This window comes from Eschrichtius robustus, chromosome 20 (genome assembly GCF_028021215.1).
Source record: "Eschrichtius robustus isolate mEscRob2 chromosome 20, mEscRob2.pri, whole genome shotgun sequence".
In the NCBI taxonomy this organism is placed as follows: domain Eukaryota; kingdom Metazoa; phylum Chordata; class Mammalia; order Artiodactyla; family Eschrichtiidae; genus Eschrichtius; species Eschrichtius robustus.
The window spans coordinates 1,929,149-1,952,782 of NC_090843.1; the positions used below are offsets into that span (position 1 = coordinate 1,929,149).

Here is a 23,634-nt window from a genome sequence, read left to right on the forward strand (position 1 = left end):
AAAGCCCCTTCTCCCACCTGGGGGTTTGAGCACATATATGCTCCCTGGATGGCTTTGGGCCCCGGTGCCCTATGACAGGTGGACGGTCTGTGGCTGGTGAGGAAGGTCTACCCCAGCTTTTGCAATGAAAGCCCGGTGTTCTCAGGGGACGGTAGCGGGTGGCAGCCGGCTGGGGACTGATTAACTCTGAAGAGGACATGGTGCTGTTCATCTACCACTTAATTAACCAGTTGAAAGACAAATCAGCGAACAAACTCTTTATCACAGGAAAGAGGGGAAGAGTTTGCTAATTTATTAATTAGTTATTAAGTGAAAAGTCACATGAATCTTGTTGGCTTTTTGCTTGACAGAAAATAATCCTCAGGCATGCTGATTTCTTTAGGATTTGACTTGCCAATTCATCCATGATTTTTGAAGTGTCAGCAGAAAAGCCCCCAGATCTGTGCCGTTTTCTCCGCCATGACCCCTTACACCACCTTGACTTGTTTGTCAAAACTACGGGGGGTCCCTGGAGTGTGGTTTCCTGCCCCTGCTAGGCAAGAGGGTCTTCTTTGAACGTTTTTCCTTGGGGCTTCACTTGAGTTTAGACCCCTAACCTAGCAGTGATGCTGAAGGCTAATTCTTAAAAAAAAATTTTTTTTTAATTGAAGTATAGTTGATTTACATTGTTGTGTTAATTTCTGCTGAACAGCAAAGTGATTCAGTTATACATATATATACATTCTTTTTCATGTTCTTTTCCATTATGGTTTATCCCAGGATAGTGAATATAGATCCCTGTGCTCTACAGTAGGACCTTGTTGTTTCTCCATCCTGTATATAATAGCTGACATCTGCTAATCCCAAACTCCCAATCCTTGTCTCCCCCACCTCCCCTCCCACTTGGCAACCACAAGTCTGTTCTCTGTGTCTGTGAGTCCGTTTCTGTTTCATAGACAGGTTCACTTGTGCCATATTTTAGATTCCATATACAAGTGGTATCATGTGTTATTTGTCTTTCTCCTGAAAGCTAATTCTTGATTTGAGTTTTTTAAACAGCAGGCAAAGCTCCGAATTGGCAAAAAAAAAAAAAAAAAGGAAAAGAAAGGAGGTAGCGGATGGCCTGGGCGTCTGGGCTTCAGGGTCATGGAGCTGGCTGGTCCTCTGCTCCGTACAGGGTCTAGGACGGCACATTGAACCTGAGTTGGGAATACAGGGCTTGATGGGCAGAGCGTATTGGGGTAGGTGTGAGGTGTAGTTGAGGATGTTTGAAATCGGAGTGTATGGTCCATATTCCAGGGAATTCCGCACTTAGAACTAGGTCCTGGAGAGGCACAGAGGACAAAGAAGCCCCAGCCTTCCTGGGATGGAGCCCGGGACCCACATCAAGGGCTTGATTCCTTCTCCTCCTTGACTCAGCCCCTCCCCCTGCATTGCTCTCCCCCTGCTGGTCTAAGCCTCCTGCCCCTCCTCATCTCCATCCTCACCATCTCCCACCTAAAGCGCACCACCTGCCACCCACCTCACAGCTCCGGGTTCAGCCTGAAGATCATTCTGTCCTCCTGACCCCTTCTCTCTTCTTTCTCCTGTTTGGGTGTTCCGATGAATGACGGGTGAGGACATGGGTGACTGCACGCACTGCTGGGCAGTGGGACGGCCGTCCTCCTCCTGCAGCCTCTCCCTCTGCTGTTCTGTCCGCCTTGAAGGGCGACCATGCACTGTCCCCCTGGAGCCCCCCCGTGTTTCAGGCCACACTGTCTCAGAGGTGCCTCCCCTCTCCCCCTCACCCCCGACCAGCCTGGGTCCCCTGTTATGCTCCTCCACAGAACCCCGTATTTCTCCTCCATCATCCCTACTACTTACTATACATTTGTAATAATGATCTGATTCATTTCTTAGTTACATCTTTCTCTCTCCTGTTTCCAATTGGATGTGAAGCTCCAAGAAGGTGGAAATCCTGCTTCTGTGTTTGTAGCTCTCTCCGCAGTGCCTGGGGCTTGGTTAGCGCTTAATAAGTATTCATTGAATGAGTGAATGAAGAGTGAGTTGCTTGATCTGGCGCCAAGCGTGTGCCGGTGTTGTGTTGGGAATACACACGTGGATTAGATCTGTTTCGGCTTTCAAGCGTTTCCCAGGCTAGTGGGGAAACGGATAATGTTCAAAAGCTGGCTTTCGCGTAGGCTGCATTATCAATACTGATCAGTTCTCTAAGGGAGGGGCAGCAGGGGCCAGGGAAGAGGAAGCCACCTATGAGCCGGGAGCAGAGAGGGATCTTGATGGCTTTGGAGTGGGATCTTAATGGATTAATGGATTAAGTGTTTGCAGGCAAGATACCAGGCAGGGTCCTGCTGGGAGAGGAGTGAACAGGTGCAGGAGGACGTGAGGTGGCCCTGGAGTGGGAAGGACGGCAAGGCTGGGAAGGCCGCGGATGCCGGGCTGCGGGGTTTGCACTGCCCGCGGGCTCATGGAGCCCCGGTGGGCTTCTGAACCGGGAACTGTCAGGTCCAGTCTGGGTTCCAGAAGGTTCTCTGTAACGCTGAGGCCCAGAGGGTGACGGTGAGATTGGGGAGGCGGGGGCGAGTGGCTATTGCAGCGATGCGTTCCAGAGAGACTCCTGGACCGGTCAGCCCCGGGGGCCGCTGCGGGGGGAGCCGAGGCCGCCCGGCTCGAGAGCAGCCCTGCCGCCACCTCCAGGCCTGGCTCTCCTGCCAGGAGCCCACTGGGGACACTTCCTGAGAGGTGGGCATCCCTCACTTGCCATTTGCTATTTCAGGTCAGGAGATTTTCTCCAGACTTGGCTTCCCCAGGTCTCAGTCTCTGTGCATCTCCACACCGCTGCCCCACCCCCCCTCTGCTGGAATGTCCCCTCCAGCGTCTTAATCCCTCTGATATCTTAACCCTTTTTGTTAAATCTGAACATGTTCTTCTAGCCTCCTTCTGTGCTGGTGAATAAATACACACACACACACACACACACACACACACATGTACGTATATATCTATATTTAAATAAAAATGAAATCATACTGCCTTATAACTGGCCTTTTTTTTTAAAGCACCAAGTCTCCTCCACTTTTTTTTTTTTTTTTTTGGCTGGGCCGCGTGGCTTGTGGGATCTCAGTTCCCCAACCAGGGATTGAACCCGGGCCACGGAAGTGAAAGCCCAGAACCCTAACCACTAGGCCACCAGAGAACTCCCCATCCTCCACTCTGTATTTGCCGTTCAGCACAGGGGTGGCTCGGGGGATAGATGCCCCCAGGGAGCTAGTTTGTGTGGTTCCTGCAACGTGCCATCTTTATGAGTTCTAGCATGGTGTCGGGATGCAGGGAGAGAGGTACTGCCCTGGGTACCACGGATGCTTACTACTGCAGACTCGTATTATTCATACTTATTAATAAAAGGTACCACTTACGAAAAGCTTACTATGGCATTAAATACTCACAGCTGTATCGGGGAGGCATAGCTATCCCCACTGTGGAGACAGAGGTGAAGTGAATTGCCCAGGGTCACACGACCATGAAATAAAATTCCAGGGATCCAGATGCCGGTCTCCAATGCCCGTCTTCCCTCACTTTCACAGCCCAGGGTGCTAACAGGATTTTGATAATGGGTGGGAGTTTGCAGGATAATGATGGGGGTGGGAAGAGGGTGGGTGATGGGACCGCGCCCCCAGCCCATAGGTGGCGATGAGCTGATAAATGTTTAACAACCAGCACTCAGGAAAAAAGCTCTGATTTGCCCATTTCTGTGGCGTAAATACTCTCACTGCGGCTGAATTCAAGATACCAATGAGATGTCGCTGACCGTGGGGTTGGGGAGAGATGTGCGGTAGGACCGCATCACACGGTATTCCCACTGCACAGATTCAGTGGCCGCAAAGTAAACTCCAGGGCATAGATAATAGTAAAGTGTGGTAGAATAATTAGGATGTGATAAATCGTGCAAGTTTATTACCTTTGGTTTTTTTTTTCAGTTGATTTACAATGTTGTGTTAGTTTCTGTTGTACAGCAAAGTGAATCAGTTATACACATACATATATCCACTCTTTTTTAGATTCTTTTCCCATATAGATTCTTTTACAGATTATTGAGCAGAGTTCCCTGTGCTATACAGTAGGTCCTTATTAGTTATCTATTTTATATATAGTAGTGTGTATATGTCAACCCCAGTCTCCCAATTTATCCCCCCCACCTTTGTTTCTAATATCATTTATTTAATGGTAAGTTGATTTCATTTAATTTTTAATGGCAGCCATGTTTAAAAACTGGCCTGCAAAATTCCCGAAATCTGCAGCAGCTCCACCCAGCATGCTGCTGCCATGTGGTACCCACCTGCAGATTAGGACAAGGGGTCCCCGCTGAGTGTATGCTGACCTGTGCCAGAGTGCCCAGCTTGGCCAGTGGATTGTGGGCTGGCATTAAACTCCTATTCGCTCTCTCAGCAGGATGTCCTCATGCTGAAATTGTGCACAACCTACACAACTGTACATGATCGTCTTTGGGAGATCAGGCAACAGACACTCTAAATCAGCACCATGCAATAGCGCTCTCTGCAAGGAAGAACATGTTCTCTCTGTGCTGTCCAGGATGGTAGCCACTGGCCTGAGCATTGGAAATGTGGCTCAGGCAACTGAGACACCAGATAGAAGGATAGAGAAAGAGATAGACATAGATAGATAGATAGATAGATAGATAGATAGATAGATAGATAGATAGACAGATAATAGATATATGATAGATGATAGATAGATGTAAACTATACATAGCATAAAATTTTCCTTTTCAATATATATATATGTATAACTGAATCATTTTTCTGTACACCCGAAACTAACACAGCTTTGTAAATCAACTCTACTTCAATTAAAAAAAAATTTTTTTAACATCTTTATTGGAGTATAATTGCTTTACAATGGTGTGTTAGTTTCTGCTGTATAACAAAGTGAATCAGTTATACATATACCTATGCCCCATATCTCTTCCCTCTTGTGTCTCCCTCCCTTCCCACCCTCCCTATTTTTTAAATTTACCTTTTTAAGGGTACAGTTCTGTGGTTTTAAGTACATTCACACTGTTCTGCAACCATCCGCACTATCCATCTCTAGAACTTTTTCATCTTCCCAAACTGAAACTCTGTACCTGTTAAACACCAGCTCCCTGTTTTCCCTTCCCTGCAGCCCCTGGCCCCCACAGCTCTACTTTTTGTCTGTATGAAGCAGACCACTCCAAGTATGTCCTATAAGGGGAATCACACCATATTTGTCCTTTGGTGACTGGCTTATTTCACTGAGCGTCATGTCTTCAAGCCTCATCCATGGTATAGCATGTGAGACACTGAATTCTTAGCTTTATTTCATTTTCGTGAATTGAAATCAGAATAGCCACTCATGACTTGTGGGCATGGACAATACAGCTCGTGAAATGTTGCAGAGGAATTGTTGATTAGAATGGGGAAGGAGCGGCCCCCTTCTGGGACGTGCATCTTCTGTCCTTCAAAGAGAGCTGAGTGCAGTACAGTCCCAATCAGGGGACTTTGGGAGTTGGGATGCAGGGGCGTCTCCAGGGCGAGGTTTGGTGCAGAGCTGAGGCTGGGGGACTCAGAGAGCTTGATGTGGGGTGGTGTGACTTGGGGGCAGCCAAGAACGCTCAGGCCAGTTTGAAAGTCAAGTGTCCAGGTGGCCTGGTGTAAAAGAGCCGTGCTTCTGTCACCACCCTATGGACTCGCCTGAAGTTCCCCCCTTGCCCTCCCTGTCTCCTCTGAAAGACCCACCACAGCAGTGGGCTGTGGGAAGGGGCTCCCTGAGGGTCCCTGCTGCTGCCCTTGACCCTGCCCCTGGCCTGGGAATGCAGGTGGGGAGCAGGCAGGAAGCAGAGGCCCTCCCAGGGGAACCTGCAGGATCAGAGCAGGGGCAGCCGGGAGCCTGGCCTCTACCAGGACCTTGATCTAGACGTTCCCAGCTATGGCCTTGGAATTCCCTGTGGTCCATTTCAGTCATCCGTTCATCTCCTAGAAAGAGCCAAGGCTGGGAATGGAAACGATGGCCTGGATGCTGCGAAAGAGCAGCTGAAACTTAAAAATATGTTTGCACTGGACGTTAGAATGAAGCTGCCAAGAGCCAGGGCTATGCTCTCAGCCAGACCTTAGTTTAAGCCCAGACTGGGTCGCTTACTAACCTTGGGTAAGTCTCTCAGTTTCCCTGAGCCTCTGACGCTTCATCCGGAAGAGGGAACTTGGGGGGTTTTATGAGGATGAATTCAGGCAACGTGAGTCATGTTTAATAAGCTCTCGGTAAATGCTAAAGGGCAGAAGCGAGTATTACAATTACTCTCAGTCTTTAACTAGCTTTATCCCTGCATTGCCTTTGCAGGCTGTAGACGGATGTGTACTTCCTGAGCACACAGGGTGGGAGGGGTTCTGGGCTCTTCTCTGAGGCCACGGGACCCTCCTGGAGAGTCACCTCCGGCTCTCTCGTTTCAGTGCCAGCGGAAGACCCTTCCTGCTCTACGTGGGCCTGGCCCACATGCATGTGCCCTTGTCCAGGAACCTGCTGTCAGCAGAAGCCGGGGGTCGAAGGCCGTACAGTGCGGCTCTCCGGGAGATGGACAGCCTCGTGGGCCAGATCAAGGACAAAGTTGACCTCACAGCTAAAAACAACACATTCCTCTGGTTTACAGGTGAAGTAGTAAAACCCAGCCAGCCTCACTCGGCTCTAATGGATAACCCCACACACGCCCCACTCCAGAGCAGAGTCTGGGCGAGTGACCCTCTTCAGCTGGGCAGGGGGCTTGCCTGGAACTTGGGGCCCTGCTCGCGTTCGTTGGCCTGCGTGCTGAGCACCCGTCCACTGGGGCCACCAGGGCTGTGCCCCTGGAAAGGCTTGCACGGGAGAGCGGGTGCCCTGCTGGCCCCTTGGGTGCTGATCAGGGCCATCTGGGTATTGCCCTTAATTGTTAATGAGTGACTTTGACATTGTGGACCTCTGTAATCCTCGGGCAATTCCATGAGTCCTTCTCTACCGTCTTCCCCCATCCCAAAGGTTGCCACCGGTCAGCAGGTCACGTCTTCTGGCTGAGTGGCGCTGGACTAGTGAGCTGTTTAAAGGGCCCACACAGGCATCACTGGTCTCGGGTCCCTGTCTGGAGCAAGAGTGGTGGACCCTTGGGTTTGAATCTCTACTCTTGAGAAAGTTACTTTATTTTGTGTTTGTTTTTTATAAATTTATTTATTTATTTTTGGCTGCGTTGGGTGTTCGTTGCTACCCGCAGACTTTCTCTAGTTGTGGCGAGCGGGGGCTACTCTTCATTGCATGGGCTTCTCTCATTGCGGTGGCCTCTTTTGTTGCGGAGCACGGGCTCTAGGCGCACGGGCTTCAGTAGTTGTGGCTCGCGGGCTCTAGAGCGCAGGCTCAGTAGTTGTGGCGCACGGGCTTAGTTGCTCCGCAGCATGTGGGATCTTCCCGGATCAGGGCTTGAACCCATGTCCCCTGCATTGGCAGGCGGATTCTTAACCACTGCGCCACCAGGGAAGTGCCGGGAAAGTTACTTTAACCTCTGTTAATCCTCTCCTTCCTCGTCGGCAGAATCGAGCTAACAGTCAAATCTATTCCGTAGCACGTTGGGGCATCAGGAGGTGATGTATGTGGAGCGCTGTGTAAATCACAGGGGCTCAAGAAAGAGTTGCTGGGGCTTCCCTGCTGGTGCAGAGGTCAGGACTCCGCGCTTCCACTGCAGGGGACACGGGTTCGATCCCTGGTCGGGGAACTAAGATCCCACATGCCGTGCGGCCATAAAAACCCCCAAAAAACAAAAGGAAAGAAAAGAAAAAGTTGCTGGGCTGAAGATAATGGTAATGGAATTGCTGAGCCCATATCCAAAGGCAAAAGCCTCAGTGTGGGGCGAGCTCGGGGCAGGACAGCCCACCTCTCTGAAAGCCCATGGGAGGCAGCCCCCTCTAAAAGGTCCTTCAAGGGTAGGGTTGCATTTGTTTTCACAGGTCCTTTTTCTCTCCAGTCCCCTGCTGTGCACAGGGATGTGGGACCGGAGAGAGAGAGAACCGGGTGGAAGCATCCTCCAGCCTGTTGACTGCTGCGTGTTGCTTCTTTTGGTTTCTAGGAGACAATGGCCCGTGGGCTCAGAAGTGTGAGCTGGCAGGGAGCATGGGACCCTTCATTGGATCGTGGCAAACTCGTCAAGGTAGAGGCTCACAGCTGGGGTTGGGGCATTTCCCCGCGGGTGCTGAGTCCAGGCTGGGGCATGAGATCCGGCCTCTGGGAGGACCAGTTTATAGCCGGGTCTTGGGACATCATTGTGAAATAGGGACGGATTACTCACAGCCACTAGCTCCCAGAAAAGAAACAATTTGGAGTGGAGAAAGTTCATGTTCACCCGGGGGTGGGGTTCCCTTTCCTTCCCTCCCAGGGCATCGGCCCGCTCCCTGACAGGCCAGTCCAAAAAATACGCTTCACGTTTACCTTCATCCTGATGCCCTTGCTCTTCCTCCTTCCTTTCTTTTCTTTCCTTTTTTAAAAGTCATCCCTCCATCCATCCAAACATTAATTCATTTCATTCATTCAAGAAATATTTAATGCACAACTATGCAAGGTTTCTATATGCATTATCTCTAAACCTTAGTGAAAGGCAGGTAGTAATCACTCCATTTACAGCTGAAGAATGAGAGAGGCTAAGTAACTTGCCTAGGGTCACACAGTTTGGGAGGACGGAGCCAGGCTTGCTACCAAGTTAAAGTTGGTGATCTTCCCACTACACCGTACTGCCTGTCTTGATTTAAACATCCTTCAGCCCTCAGCTCAGCGCCCATCTGCTGGGAAGGTTTCCCCAAGAGGACTTCACTCTCTGAAAGAGCAGTCCTGCTGGGGACAATTCGGCAGTATGGACCAAAGTCTTGAAAAATATGCATGCTGGGCGATGCATTAATTCCTCTTTTAAAGAATTTGTCTTCAAGAAATAGTAAGCCAAGTGCACAATGATGTGTGTAAAAGAATGCTCGTTGCAGTAGGTTTTTTTTGAAAAAAATAGTTAGACATAACCGAAGTGTCCAGCAAGAGAGGAGTGCTCAAAGAAATTATGATTCATGCATTTAGAGAAACACTAAGGAACCACTGAAAATGGTGCATATGATTGACCTGGAAACAGTTACATCAAATACTTTTCAGTGAGTAAAGCAGGTCACAAAACCATATGTAAAGTACGATTTTATTGTATAAAACTAAGTGCATGTATTCTCGGAAAAATCTTGTGAGAGGCAACAAAAGGTATTGATAACAAAAGATTAGCAGTGATTACCTCTGGGTAGGGAGGAAGGGTTTAAGTGTAGTTTTTCCCACTTTTTTTTTTTTTTTTAACCAATTAAAAAAATTTGTTTTAAATTTTTTTAAATTAATTTTTTTTTAATGAAAAAAATTAAAATAAAATTTTCAGAAGGTGCTTGTATCCGAGGGGTTCAGAGGTGGACTTGGCAAGATTACCCCCTGGGGCTGGGTTTGCCCTGCTGTCTGGCTGGCTTCTGACCTGTGGCCCCAGCTGTGTCCAAGTCAGAGGACACGAATTCCCTTTCATATTAGTCTGGCAGAATATTCGTAGTTACCTAGAAGCTAGAATTTTCGTGTGTCCCACGGCTAGCTGTGAGAAGGAAGTGCTTTACCCTGGCGTCCCTTGGATCAGATCCCTTGAGAACTTTCCAGGTGAGTGGCTGCTGAGTTGTGGCCACATCTCGTGTGTGGACATAAGTGGTGGAAGTCAGGAAAACGGGGTGCTGCCCAGTGACCAGACGACTTCGTCCCACTGGGTGCTGGCGTTCCTCTATGCATGGATCTCTCTGGCCCATCCAGTTCAAGAGCGCTGTAATTTAGTTCTGGTTCCTGGAGAGCTGGACCAGGAAAAGATGCTAGGACCAAAAGTGGTGGAAATGTGTCCGGTAGCTGCAGCCACAGCCTAGAGAAATACAGTGCCAACTGGGAGTGGTTTTTTTGCATTTGCTGATGATAATTCCTCCTCTCTGTACCTGGGGTACCCTCGGGCCAGGCTGCCGTCTTCAATGCTCAGTTAGAAGAGCCTGGAATCATTTTTACTCTCAAGAGTAAAAGTCCTAAAGGCACAGAGACCAAGGTTGAGGGGACAAAAATCTGTCCGTAAGTGGTTCCTCTGTGGGGATCTTTCTGTTTCCTAAGAAGACGACCTCTGATCTCCTATCTGAGGACCTACCTTGTCCTTTCTCTTCTCCCGCTTAGGAGGCAGCTTTAAAATAGTGAACCAGTTTACGGGTGTGGACTGTAGCCCATTCTTCGCGGGAAGAACTTTATGAGAAACACATGTATCAGCAGGGCAGAATCCTCCTTTCCTTCTATTTCCTTCTACTTGTTGAGCACCTACTATGTGCCAGGAACTGTGCTCAGTGCTGGGGACACAAAGATCAACAAAGCCCCGGCTTTAAAGAATGACGGTCTAGAGCAGTGTTTCTCAGACTTTAACGTGTAGATGGTCCCCTGGGGATCCTGCACCCAGTAGGTCTGGGTTGGTGACGCAGATGTCGCATTTCTAACCAGCTCCTGGGTGATGCTGGTGCAGCTGGTCCAGGGACCACTCGGAGAGCCACCAATTTGGGATATCCACATCTGGCGTCCTTCGAGTCTAGAACTTTCAGATCGAGACCAGGGGGTTATCAGGTGAGGTCCCAGGACCAGCAGCATCGGTACCCCCTGAGAACTTGTTAGCAATGCAGATTCCAGGGCCTCACCCCAGACCTACTGAATCCGAAGCAACGTTGGGGATGGTGTGGACCAAAAGGAGTGCAAGCTGGTGCAGCCACTGCGGAAAACGGTACGGACGGTCCCCCCAAAATTAAAAGTAGCGCTACCACGCAATCCAGCAATCCCACCGTTTATCTGAAGAAAATGAAAATACGAATTCCAAAAGATACATGCACCCCTATGTTCATTGCAGCATTATTTACAATAGCCAAAATATGGAAGTGACCTAAGTGTCCATCAGTAGATGAATGGATAAAGAAGAGGTGGTACATGTATATAGAGACATTTCTATTGAGTAAGAGACGATAAATAAAGGGAAGTGAGTGGCGGTCTGCAGGAACCTCCCCGCGTTCAGACAGTGCCAGGGGGGCCTCAGCGAGCTCTGCTCCAACTATCTTGTTGGCCAAATGAGGGACCTGGGGCTGAGCAGGGCAGAGGGCTTCCCCGGGGCCAGCCATCGACTGAGGGGGCCACATGGTCTGGCCACCAGCCGGCTCATTCCTCAACCCACGTTATCACTATCCTCACGTCCTGTTACACCCGACTGACTGCTCAGCTGTCTGCAACGTCCTGTCCTACTTCTTTGCCCCCTCCGTGGTTGTCAGGGAGAACCTCATCAGCCCCTGTGACAGTCTGAGTCTTTCTAAATCTATGGGAGGCAGAGTGGAGAGATGGAGAGAGGGCTTTGGAGGCGTGATTCTCGACTCAGCTCAGGACCTGGTGCCCGGCGGCCCCTGCCCCTTCCAGCCCTGCGTCCTCCTCAGTGAGGGCAGTGGAGACCCGCCTCGTGGGACGGTGCAGGGCCAACTGGGACACTGGCCAGGAGGTGCCTCGCCTCTACTACCCCCATACAACTCCATCTCTTCACTCCCAGCCGAAACAAACTGGGTGGGGGGGAGGGTTCCCACAAAGAGAATAATTGGAAGAAATGCCCTGAGAAAGATTTTCCTGCTGAAGTACACGGGCACCTTAAACAACGTAAGGATCACTTCCCAAGAGTTCTGGGCCTCTGGTTTGGAAAACTGTGCTCCGAGGCTGGATTTCCTTCATGTCAAGATGACACCCTTTGTAGGGGGCAGGGCCTTGCACAAATGTTGTGTCTGGATGTGGTATCTGTGGGACACAGCACTTGAATTTGTGGTGGGACTGGATCTGGTTACCTTTTTCTTTTCCCAGGAGATCCTGAAGACGCACTTTGCGGAGGGGTAAAACACTTCCCCTTCCTCAGTCTCCAAACTGGCTTCCCGTCAACCTCTCCTCACTGCCCAGGCCACTGCTGGGGGCTCTGGGAAGGCGGGCAGAGCCCTGGGTGGAAGGGGCATGGCCAGGGGGCCCGGGTCACGGGGGAGGGGCTGGGGGTCCCTCTGGACCACCTGCTCTTCTTCGAGCAGGTTCCTTGTCAGTGGGATGCCTGTGTATCCTGCTGTAAACGGGGCCAGTCTCGGGAGCTGGTGAGAGAGAGAGGACAGTCAGTGTTTTCGCAATGGAGCAGGACAAACAGTACCCAGAGCCCTGCTTCTTTCTCCCTGCAGCCGCCCCGGCGCATCAGGCCACACGCTGCCTTCCCCTGTGCCCAGGGCCCCCGGGCCGCCCCCCACCCCCTCTCCTGGCTGAGCCGCTTTGCTCAGCTGATGTGATGAGGCAGCGTCTCCTGCAGTCATCCCTTCATCCCGTGCTGGAGAGAGGCTGCTGCACCGGGCTTGGCGTGCGTCCTGTCGGGGCGAGGAGAGACCGAAGCGGGGGCCAGCGGGCACAGCAGGGCCGCTGCCGACCCCGAGCCCGTGGCCCCCCGGTTCCCAGCCGCCGGCCCTCCCTTCCCTGCTCCAGACCTATTTCCTCTCCGGGACAGAACCAACACCTTGTTTGTCCCCTAACTGACGGCTCCTCTGTCTGGAAAACCTTTTCTTGTTTTATTTGAAGAGCAGAACTGTTCCTTCCTCCCCCCTGGTGATGAGGAAACATGCTGTTGAATTTGGCATCCTCAGCTTCTAGGAGACCTTGGTTGTAACTTGATGCTATCAGGTGGTTACATAACCTTTCCCACTGGGAAGTGTGCTCTACATCCTGGGCCTTCTGTCCATTTGGGGCAGCGGGTGGAACGGAGAGGGGTCGGGGTTGGGGGGACTGGGGAAGGGAGGGAGGGGCAAGGGAGGGGCTCTCGGCCCCAGCTGGGGGCAGGGCCAGCTACTGGGGACCCAGGGGAAGTCAAATGATGTCCCCTGCCGGGCTTGGAAGTCCCCATCCCCACACTCATGGCCGCCCCAGGGCAGCCAGAGTCCTTGGCCCCAACAGAGGCCTGACTGTCCTGTGTTTCTAGAAAACTAGTGTGTGCGCTCTGGGCAACCTTGGCAAAGGCGTGTATTTATATTTAGAAATGAAGCCTGCTTCTTTAGAAGGTTATAGAACGTGTGCTCCTCAGAACACGCGTGTTCCATCCGAGTCACAAATACAAATGCCTCGAGGGGCCAGGCAGGTAGTGTAAACGAACAACTGTTTGTTTTTGTCCATTGTGGCCAGCATTAGGGACTCGGCAAATCGGATCGAGGGCTCTGTCTAATGACATTCAAATTTAGTTTAAAAAGAAATACGATTCGTGCCAAACCAAACTGTCAGGGGGCTGAATTCAGTGTATGTTTTGCCAGCTTGCAGCTTCTGCTATTTTCTATCTGTAGGTAATTTTGTTTTGTTTTTGATCTGCTTGGGGTTTCTTTGGATGGCATTTATTGGGCGCTTCCGTGGCAGGCACTGTGCCAAGGGACCTTGCTTGGAACTTTGTATACATTATCTTACGTCACTTTCCCACCATCCCGTGAGCCCAGTACAGTCATTCCCCCCTTCACGGCTGAGGAGACGGACGTGCAGTGACATTAAGAATTCTGCTCGAGGCCTCACCGTGAGAAGGCGTCCTCCCATTTCCCTTACTAATACTTCTCAACTTCTGGTCCTCAGAGACTGGTGTCAGAATGACTTGGAGTCAGACCCCACCCAAGACTTACTAAATCAGCATCTCTGGGTGTCCTTCTGGCGGCTCCATGTACTAAGAAGTTTGCCAACCTCTGTATTAGCCACACTGCCTTTCTGACTCAGGCAAGCATCGCATTTGGGTCCTTTCTGGGAAGGAGCCCTATTCCTAAGCGTAGGTCGTGGTGAGCCTTCCTCAGGCTGCCCTTTTCTCCATGCATCATGGAGTGGCATTTTCTTCTGTAGCCAGGGAGGAACAAGCAAGCAGTTTCATGAATCATGGTTCTGTTTATGTTTTGGTTGCTGAGGCTAAATATTGATTGCTTTAAGTAAGAGGTTCTGCCTTAAGTAGAGTCATAACTAACCGCAAGGGCACTGAAATGCGCTTTCATGACCATCAGACTTGCGCTTCTCAACAGAAAGCCAAACGCAATGGACCCTTTTGATGTGCCACTGCCACTGATCAAAGTATGAACGTTGCTCTCAACTAACGAGTAGCTTTTGAAATTAAAAAGTGCCTATTTGACTTTGTGGACTTAACCATTGCTCTTACTCACTATAACATGCAGGGTCACATTCACGCTCCGATGGCGCAAAGTTATAAAGCTGTGGGCCATATAAAACCTGTCATTAAAAAGCACATAAGCTACAATTAGTTTCAAAATGCATTGTGTCCACTTTCTGACTCTGCCGCTTGCTCTCTTCACGCTCGGCCTGGAACTGGGCGCGCTCTACATTAACTCACCAGGAGAGCTTTACAAGGTACTGGTATCCAGGCCCCACCCCCGGCCAATTTAAGTCACAATTCTCTGGGAAAGGGACCTTGGCATGGGTATTTCTTAAAAGCTAGTGATTCAAATATGCATTGGGGATGGGAACCGCTGTCCTAAAAGGTCCTAGAAGGTTTAATGGCTGAGGGTGCTGGCTGTGTGGTTAGACTTGGATTCAAATCCTGACTCTAGTGTTTCTTTGCTGTGTGACCTTGGGCAAATTACTTAACCTCTCTGAGCTTCAGCCTCCTCATCTGAAGAATGAGGATAACAGGGCTTAGCTCACAAAGTTGTCCTGAGGATTAAGGGAGATGATGCCGGGAAGCACTTAACATTATAGGTAGGTGCACTTAGCTTGGTGCTTAGGAGGGGCTCAATCAATAGGAGAAATTATTGTTACTGTTATTATTGTGGTTAACGGAGGATGAGTTTCCATTAGTAGGAGCAGGTATCACTGAAGGGCATCAGGGGACCAGGGCCAGCTGCTGTGGGTTTCAGTGTTTGCTGGTGCAGATGAACCACAACAAACACTGTTAGATGTTTCTGATAATCAGATGCTTGGTTATCAGGCATCAACCCTGGGGACCCACAGAGAATGCTGGTCGGATCTTTTAAAGTTGGCCCACCCCTAGCAGTGCCAATGAGATACTGGAATTTGGAGTGGGAAGGTGTCCACGCTCTGGGGGATATATTTTTTATAACTGCTTACCCACACTCTGGACTCTTTTAAGATAAATTCCTTTTGAGTACAAGGCTTGTGGGCATGGCTGGAATATATGATTGTGTCTTTCTGGTAAAGCCAGAACCCAAGGTACAGCCAGGTACCAGCTGCCCAGTCTTGACAACATGGAGGAGGGATTGCTCTCCGCAACCCCCAAGTGTCCACACCGAGCCGCTTCTCTCAGCCAACATTTTCCTCTCTTTGTCCCAGTTCCTGGTTCTTTGCAGGGCACTGTCCACTCTGTTGACGTATACATGTTTTATAACTGGCCGAATTCCTTCTAACCTCTCCAGCTTTCAACTCTCTGCTGAAATAAGGCAAATGCATTGACATATTTTTCTCTGAAAACGAATTAGGAAAGTTAATCGTCTGAAAAAGAACAGTACAAAAAGATTATGGCAAATGAGCAGAACCCCTAGTGGTGAAGACCAATTAGCAGATTTATTAATTAGGGGCTAGTGTACCCTTCTGGAAACACCCTGGAGTCGGAAATGCAATCCTGGTGCCGACTCTGGACTCTGGCACCTGTGGCCCTAACACAGTGCAAGCCCTCAGCTTGGGCCTTCTGGTCGACCCTCAGAGCGATTGGCTTGTTTCTTCGAATTGAAACCTTCGCTTTTCCTTAGCATCTGGCCTCAAAGGCTAAGCAAGTTCGTTTGAATTTTGTGCTCCGTGGACTTGCAAATAAATGGACTCCATATTTTCACCCACCTATTCCCCAAGCTTCCATAGAAACGCCCCTCATGGGTGGTGGTGGGGATTATCTGCAGAGTTCCCGCACGTGCAATGTTAGATGCTCCCTCCCCGCTCCTTGGCCTTCAGCTGAAGCATAAGTCATGCATTCCAAGGCCACGTGGGAGTGCGATTTACGCTTGCTGTAGCTCTGGAGTCTCTGTTCCATATGCGTGAATAATTGGGAGTGGGCTCTAGGTATTTATGGGCGGCGTGGCTCTGGACGGGAAGAAGGTATTTGAGACATTTTGGGCCAAGTCAAAGAGTTTCCCATTCGCCCCCCACACAACTCCACTTGGTTCCGAGAGCCCCCCCCCAAACATAAACGGTCCATAGACATGAGTTGTTTTGTGTATCGTTTCTGACTTCAACACTTGGGGGGACTCCAAAGCTGGTTATGAGAAAATTCCAAGAATGCCGAGCATTTCTGGTGTCATGTGCTGGGCCAGGGACATCAAAGGTTCCGTTCGCTGCAGGGTGAGTGAAAAGTGACGCAGCCTTGGTCTTCCCGGCCCCCTCCCTCCCCATCGTTGTTCCCGCCAGCCAAACATAAGGATGTTGCATGACCGTGGTGTGTGTGAGACACACACAGCATTTGCCTTGGAAGGGCTCTCTACACGCTAACCGTGTGGAATTCCTGGCTCAGCTGGGATGAGGTCGGGGTGTGTGTGGGAGGGATAGGGATGGTCATGGTTAATTCAACGCAACACGTACTCAGGATGTTTCCATAAAGCATGACCTCATCCCTTCCAGCCTGCTGGTCATCGTTACACTGGTGGTCACTTTTGACTTGGTGGTTACAAAAATAATTCCTTTAATTACCCAGTGGAAATTCGTAGATTGCACGTAGATTGTTCTTACCGCCCCCTGAGAGGCAAGAGGTCGGAGCTACCACAACATCGGAAGAGCTCATTCATTCAAAAAAAAAAGGAAAACAAAGAAAGTAAAGCAGAGTGAACAAAATACAACAACAAAATCTATGCCAGATCAGTTGTTGGGCGGATCGAATAACTGTGGGAATTTCCGCCTTTATCTCATTTCAAATAGTTTTATGTTTCCATCCTAAACATGATCTGTAGGAAGACACATTCATTCATTCATTTATTCAACAGATAGTTGTTGAGCACCTACTATGTCTCGGGTGCACAGGACTGATGCCAGTCTGTAAACAAGCCAGACAATCTGAAGTGGCCAAAGTGGCATGAAGAAACTAAGTGACGTGATTCCCTAGAGAGGGACAGACACAGCTAGTTACGCGTGTTGAATCCGGTAAAATAAAAGCACGTATTGAAAGAGATTAACTACATGAATAAAAATAGCTCATTGCTAAAGGAAGTCATTGCTTTGTTGGAATTATCAGAAGCTCTTAGAGAGTCCCCGTGGAGAAGGACTGTTTTCCCAGAGAACCAACTGTCTCCCCTCTTCTCACAGGGGGAAGTCCAGCCAAGCAGACCACCTGGGAAGGAGGACACCGTGTCCCGGCTCTGGCTTACTGGCCCGGCAGGGTCCCCGTCAACGTCACCAGCGCTGCTTTGCTAAGGTACGAGACCCAAATTACCTTGAGATGTAGGAAAAAGTCATGGATGCTTGCGTAGCTAGAGACCTCAAACATCACCTGCCCTGGCCAGGTGTCCCCGGATACTTCCCGAACTCAGATTGTAGCAGCGTGGAGCTGCCTGTAGCAGTAGTGCAGTGGGACACTTTTCAAGCCATCCTCTGGGGGGCCTGTCTCTGGGAAGAGGGCGCTGGGGGCCGTCAGTGCTGGGTCGTGCTGGTGTGCACTGAGGACAGAGGGGCTGCAAAGAAGCCAGGAGTGTCCTCACCACGTTTGGCCTGGGCCAAGCTGACGGGGGTGCGGGGAATGGATCTATTGGGCCCGAAGGATCCCTTCTCTGGGGGTAGGGCAGGTGTCCTGGCGATGGCTCTGTCAAGCATGTCACTGGTCATCAGATGGCACAGGAAAGGGGTCTAGATGTTGATGTGCCCCCGAGGGGAGGGAGAAGGAAACTGGATCCACCGGGCTGGGAAGGAAAGGATGAATCCTTGGGCGAGGATCATCTTCCTACCTCTGGCAAAGAAGCTTCCACAAGGAAGGACGATTGTAAACGTGAGCACATCTCATGATTACTCTGATCTCCTTATTAAGGCAGGCTCAGGAGGCCATCTCCTTGGCACAGAACTTGGCTGTGGTGTGCCATCCCGAAAGCAACACCACGCAGCTCTGCAACCATGACTTATAACGAGGGCTTCTCACTGGCCCGGAGGGCCCGTCGTCTCCGTGGTTCTGCCCTGAATCCATGGACAAGGGGGCCCCTCCGTAGACACAGGTGCTTGCTCACACGCTCAGAGGCCTTATTCTGGTTAAAGACTAATTTCCTAGTTCCAAAGGTCCTTCACCGTTAACCAAGTGGGTTCTGGCCTAGAGAACACAGTCCAGTAGAGGAAAGCAGGCTTCACTGGTTTCCTCTAGCATCCCAGAGGGGAGGTGATGGGGAGAAGGTGGGGAGACTGAAGCCCGGGGTACAGGAAGGGTAAACAGCGGTGACAGCCAAAGTCGGGGGTGAGTAGGCACTGTCCCTGGCAGCCTCTGGGCCCCCAGGAACTCCCTGTCAGCCCCGTACAATCAGGGGTGGGTATGGGGACGGGGTGCTGCCAGCAGACGTGACAACAGCAGCTCCGGCTGGAGTCTGTGATGTCAGGCTGGCCGGGAAGAGGGCCAGGCGGGCTGCTTTTCATGGGCCTGACTTGCTGCAGTCAGGCCAAGGGTTCACGGGCTGGGCTGGACGTGCCGTCTCTCAAGTGACATCACCGGAAACCAAGCTCGTGCTTCTCAGTTGAGAATGGCGTTCTCACCTTCAGTCAACTACGGCTCCGTGATAAAATTGCATCATTTTGTTGATAATTCCGGGCTTCAGAGGTGACAACTGACTTAGGGGATATTTTCGTGAGTGTCCAAAGGAAGCCAGCCTTGGTATGAGGTAACATTTGCTGGGAATTTTACCAGGACACTACTGATACACCAGATCAGCCCCTCTTAGGATATTTTTGGTGTTAAATTAGTCCTGATTGCAGCAAGACAGTTTGTCTCCATACAATTCATCCTCTTGCTATTTTCTCACTTGAATCCATGGAAAGCAAACTTGGGTGGAGCGCCCTGACTGCCAGGGCTCCCTCAGGGTCAACTCTCAGGAGAAGGGTGGTATGATCCCTATTCAAGAAACTGATGCTATTATGCTTCATGTTCTTGGAAGCCCAGGCAGACACTCCCACGTATTAGGTACTTAATCACCTCTTCTATCACTTAGTTTACTACTTTATTCCCCAGAGGATATACATCTCCTTCCAGATCAGAGATAACTCCCTTCAGCCACTCTGAGCTGAGGCCACGATCCCTTAAACCAATATCCCAGTGGCCCTAAGGAATTACGGACACCAGAGAGTAGACAAGTTGATATAAATACTCACGTGAATACAGAAAAAGTAGAAAGGTGTGTTAGGGGGTCAGGGGAGAAGGGGTCGACACTAATCCTATTGGTTACCTTTAGACGTAACTAGTGTGTTAATGATCAGGTGTGCACTGAGGTGACGTGATAAGATCAAAAGAAAGGTCTTACAGATGCCCTGACCCAAAGCCCAGTGACACAACTGCAGAATGGGGGAAATTCATTTATTCAACGGAGATGAATTGTTGGGTCCAGTTATGGGTCAAGCATGGCTCCAGGGACCGGGGATGTAAGAACGGTTACATGGGACAGAAGGCTTCTGTTGTTGAGGAGCTGACGTCCCTTCGGGAGGGCAGCACGTCTGGTGATTTGACCCTAAAATTCTAGAGCGGGGTATCTCAACCTTGGCACTGCTGACACTTTGGGCTGGACCACTCTTTGGGGTGGAGGGTGTCCTGGGCATTTAAGGACGTTTACTAGCATCCCTGGCCTTCACCCACTGGATGCCCATGGCTCCCCCAGCCCCAGTGTGACAGCCAGAACGTCCCCGGGCGGCTCCAAGTGTCCCCTGGGGGGGACAGACTCATGCTGGTTGAGAATCACAGCTCTCAAGTGATTCCTCTTGGTCATGGACAAAAAGGGGCGGGGACTGCTCTGCCTCTGAGCTGGGAGGCCCCCATCTCTGTTCAGAACGGAGGAACGCTGTCTTGGAGGTTCTTGGGGCAAGCCTACAGCGACTCGACGGGCACGGAGGACTTGCAGTAATCTCATCTGAGGAACAGCTAAAGGTCTGCTTCGCCCGGAGAGCGGATGCCCCGCTGGGGGACCCCGAGGCTGTCTTCCCATACCCCAAAGGCAGGCAGTTATGTGGAGGGCGATTCGGCTGGTTCTGGGCTGTCTTGAGGCGCAGAGCTGAGTCCCGGGAGTAGACCTGCAAAGAGACGATCCTCACGTCGGTGTCCTTGGGTGTCACCGCCCCCCGGCGAGGCCCAGCCGGCATCTCCTTCCAAGGCCCCCCGCCCGCTGCTTTCCCGTATCTGGCAGTGGGTTATGGGGGGAGACGGGCAGTGGACCCTCCCTCACCCGCACTCCTACGTCACTCGGCTCTGTAACAGACGCGCACGCTTCGGTGTTGGGGCTTCCTGGTGCTCTGGGCTCCCCCGTGCTCCCTGCAAAGTTGCTGCCGGGCCCTGCTGGTCTCCAGGAGGGACCTGAGGCCGGGGGCCTGGGGGACCTGCAGCCTCTCCAGTCTCCGCAGAGGGACTTAGGCCAGGAAGGGGTGGGCGCCGAGCTTTCCCCGGAGGTAACGCGAGCGAGTTTCCCGCAGGAAGGAACTTAACAGCCAGAGGCTGAGGAGCTCGCTCGCCACACCCCAGGACCGTTCCCACTCTTCCACGGCCTGGAGGGGCTCTGCTGTCCTCTCCCTCACTCTAGGCCCGGAGCCCAGGCCCGCACACCCCAGTCTACACTCCAGCAGCCCTGGCCCGTCTCACTTCCCGTCTTCAGATCACACCGGCCACTTCCCAGATGTAACGTCCGCGCTTCTAGGAAACAGCCTCCCTTCCGCCCCCGGCACCCCAGCAGGCACCCCAGTGCCATCGACACGTGCCCTGAGATCCAGGCCAGCCCCTCGCAGCCCTGCAGCTCCCCGCGTCCTCCTCGCAATTGCCCAGGCCCCACACGCAGGTTCTGTTGGCAATTCCTTGGATAAAAACACAAATATGCACACTTTCTCTGAACAGCCTTCAGCGCCTTGGGCTGGCTGAAGCCGCGTGAAGAAAATCTTCTCACGGGGACAACAGAACCTGCAGTGCGTGCCCCCCGGAGCCGACGCACTCAGATGGCTCTCTTTTCCGGTCGCCCTGCCTGCCCGGCCGCGAGCAGGCTCTCGACGGCCCTTCTCGTAACCAAGGCCTCCAGAACCCAAGGCCCACTTGCCCATCAGGGCCGGAGGCGCGGTGCTGGGGGCACACGACCTTTTCATTTTCTTTGAAACCAGAAGAAAAAACAAAAACTTTTAGGTTGAAGAAAAATGGCTTAATATTTCCTCTTTATATATTTATCTTTTTAATTTTTTTTTTAATTTATTTTTGGCTGTGTTGGGTCTTCGTTTCTGTGCGAGGGCTTTCTCTAGTTGCGGCAAGCGGGGGCCACTCTTCATTGCGGTGCGCGGGCCTCTCACTATCGCGGCCTCTCTTGTTGCAGAGCACAGGCTCCAGACGCGCAGGCTCAGCAGCTGTGGCTCACGGGCCCAGTTGCTCCGCGGCATGTGGGATCTTCCCAGACCAGGGCTCGAACCCGTGTCCCCTGCATTGGCAGGCAGATTCTTAACCACTGTGCCACCATATTTATCTTTATGTCAACAGAATTGTAAAATATAATTTTGAGTATTTTATATGGAATAAGGAACCACAAAGGCAAACGGACTGAGGTTCCATGAAAGTCGGAACACGCCTTCCCAGGTATTAGAATGAACTGTGGAAACTTGAAAATTAGGTTTGGGGTTTTTTGGTCTCTTTCCCCAAGGTTTCCAAGACTCCCGGGACCAATTTCTTAGGGAGGGTTTGGAGTAGCGGGGTCCCTTTGGTAGCCTTTGCAGGACTGACGCTTTCTCCAAGTTCACGCAGGGGCCCAGGGTCTGGGGCTGTGTGTCCCGGGAGGATCTCCCTCCTCCAGGGCTCCCCTCGGGGGCTTGGTTTCCTCCTTTACGTAAGGAAGGACTTTCTGGTAGCCTGAGCTTGGACTGGCAAGTCCTGGAGATACAGAAGCTTTTCTCACGGACCCGAGCTTTCCTCTGTGCTCTGGAGGCTCCTGCCCGATTCTGAGACACGAGGACTCCATGAACATTAGACTCCGTGCTGTATAATGAAGATGCCAAACCTCACGATGACGGAGGGGGGAATAAGACGGGAAAAGAAAATGTACCACACACCCCCCAAATTAAGGCAGATCCTGTTCTTCTGGCACCGACCTGACCCCTCTGGGAGGCACGCCTCTCTTAGGGGTGCAACTGAGAGAAAGCGCCAAAGCAGCAGTACCAGCCACCCCGGCCTCTTCAGCCTGCATTGCAGTCCTCCGGGCTGCCTGGTTTGTGGCAGGGACCTTGGACTCTGGACAGGTTTCTGGACTGTTCTGTACTCCGCAAGGGCTTACTGCGTACTTCTTGCCCTTGCATGTGCGTGGGGTGCCAGCTCCTGGAGCGTGCATCGCAAGAGATAAGCCACCGGCTCTGTGGACTGTGGAAGCCAGAGGCAGACCAGAGACGCTCTGTACCGTAGTCGAGGGAGAGATCCTGCTTGGGGCTGTAGACAGAGCCCCGGAGCAGAGGAGAAGGGGAGGCGGGCACGTGGCAGGTCCCTTCCGCGGCCCATCTTGGGGGGCGAGCCTCCGCTCCCAGGACCCTGGGCTGGGGAAGCAGCAGGTGGGGCCTGGAGGCCTCCCCACGAGCCCAGCCTCAGGTGGACCGTCTTTCCCGGGATGTCCAGCCTCGCGCGGGCCTGGCCCTCTGGCTCCGTCGAGTCCCACCGACTCTCCGTCAGCCTGGCCCTCAGATAAACAGCTCTGTTCTTGCCGAAGAGTTTTTGTCTGACCTGAGCACAGCAGGCTGGAGGGAGATGTGCCCTAGAGTAGAGGGAAATGGTACCACGTGACTTCAAAGAAAATCAAATTCACAAAATCCACCAACGTGTTCACAGTGGCTGCCTTCGGGTGAGGGGCTGTGTGTGTGCTGCTTCTTCATATTTCTGGATGTTATGCTTTTTCCCACCCTGAACACTGACTATTTTGTAACAGGAATAAAAGAGCTAAATGAAAGCGGATGGAATGTGTCACACATGACGGCATTCTAGACAAAGACTAGCTATTTGCGACACGGAGACCCAGGGTGGGAAAAATGAAGTAAATGTTCTCTTGCAGACACCTGTCACACACTGTTCCCTCTCCGCGGGTGGCAGTGGCCTAGGTGGTGACAGGTAGAGCCCCTTGGTTCTTTTTTTTTTTTAACTTTTATTTTATGTATTTATTTTTAAATTAATTTTTATTGGAGTATAGTTGATTTATAATGTTGTGTTAGTTTCAGGTGTACAGCAAAGTGAATCAATTATACATATACATATATCCACTCCTTTTTAGATTTTTTTGGCATTTAGGTCACCACAGAGCATGGAGTAGATTTCCCTGTGCTATACAGTAGGTTCTCATTAGTTATCTATTTTATACATAGTATCAATAGTGTATATGTCAGTCCCAATCTCCCAGTTCA

At 51.2% G+C, this 23,634-nt stretch overlaps 1 protein-coding gene across 4 annotated transcripts in view; it reads left to right on the forward strand.

The window, feature by feature from the left end:
* Window positions 1–23,634, forward strand: part of ARSG (arylsulfatase G) — a 118,655-nt gene that overhangs the window by 78,187 nt on the left and 16,834 nt on the right. For all 4 annotated transcript variants that reach the window (XM_068530576.1, XM_068530577.1, XM_068530579.1 and 1 more), the window contains exons 7-9: window positions 6,459–6,655; window positions 8,093–8,173; window positions 17,362–17,470. In XM_068530576.1, the coding sequence (XP_068386677.1) occupies window positions 6,459–6,655; window positions 8,093–8,173; window positions 17,362–17,470 (387 nt within the window). The remainder of the gene's footprint in view (window positions 1–6,458; window positions 6,656–8,092; window positions 8,174–17,361; window positions 17,471–23,634) is intronic.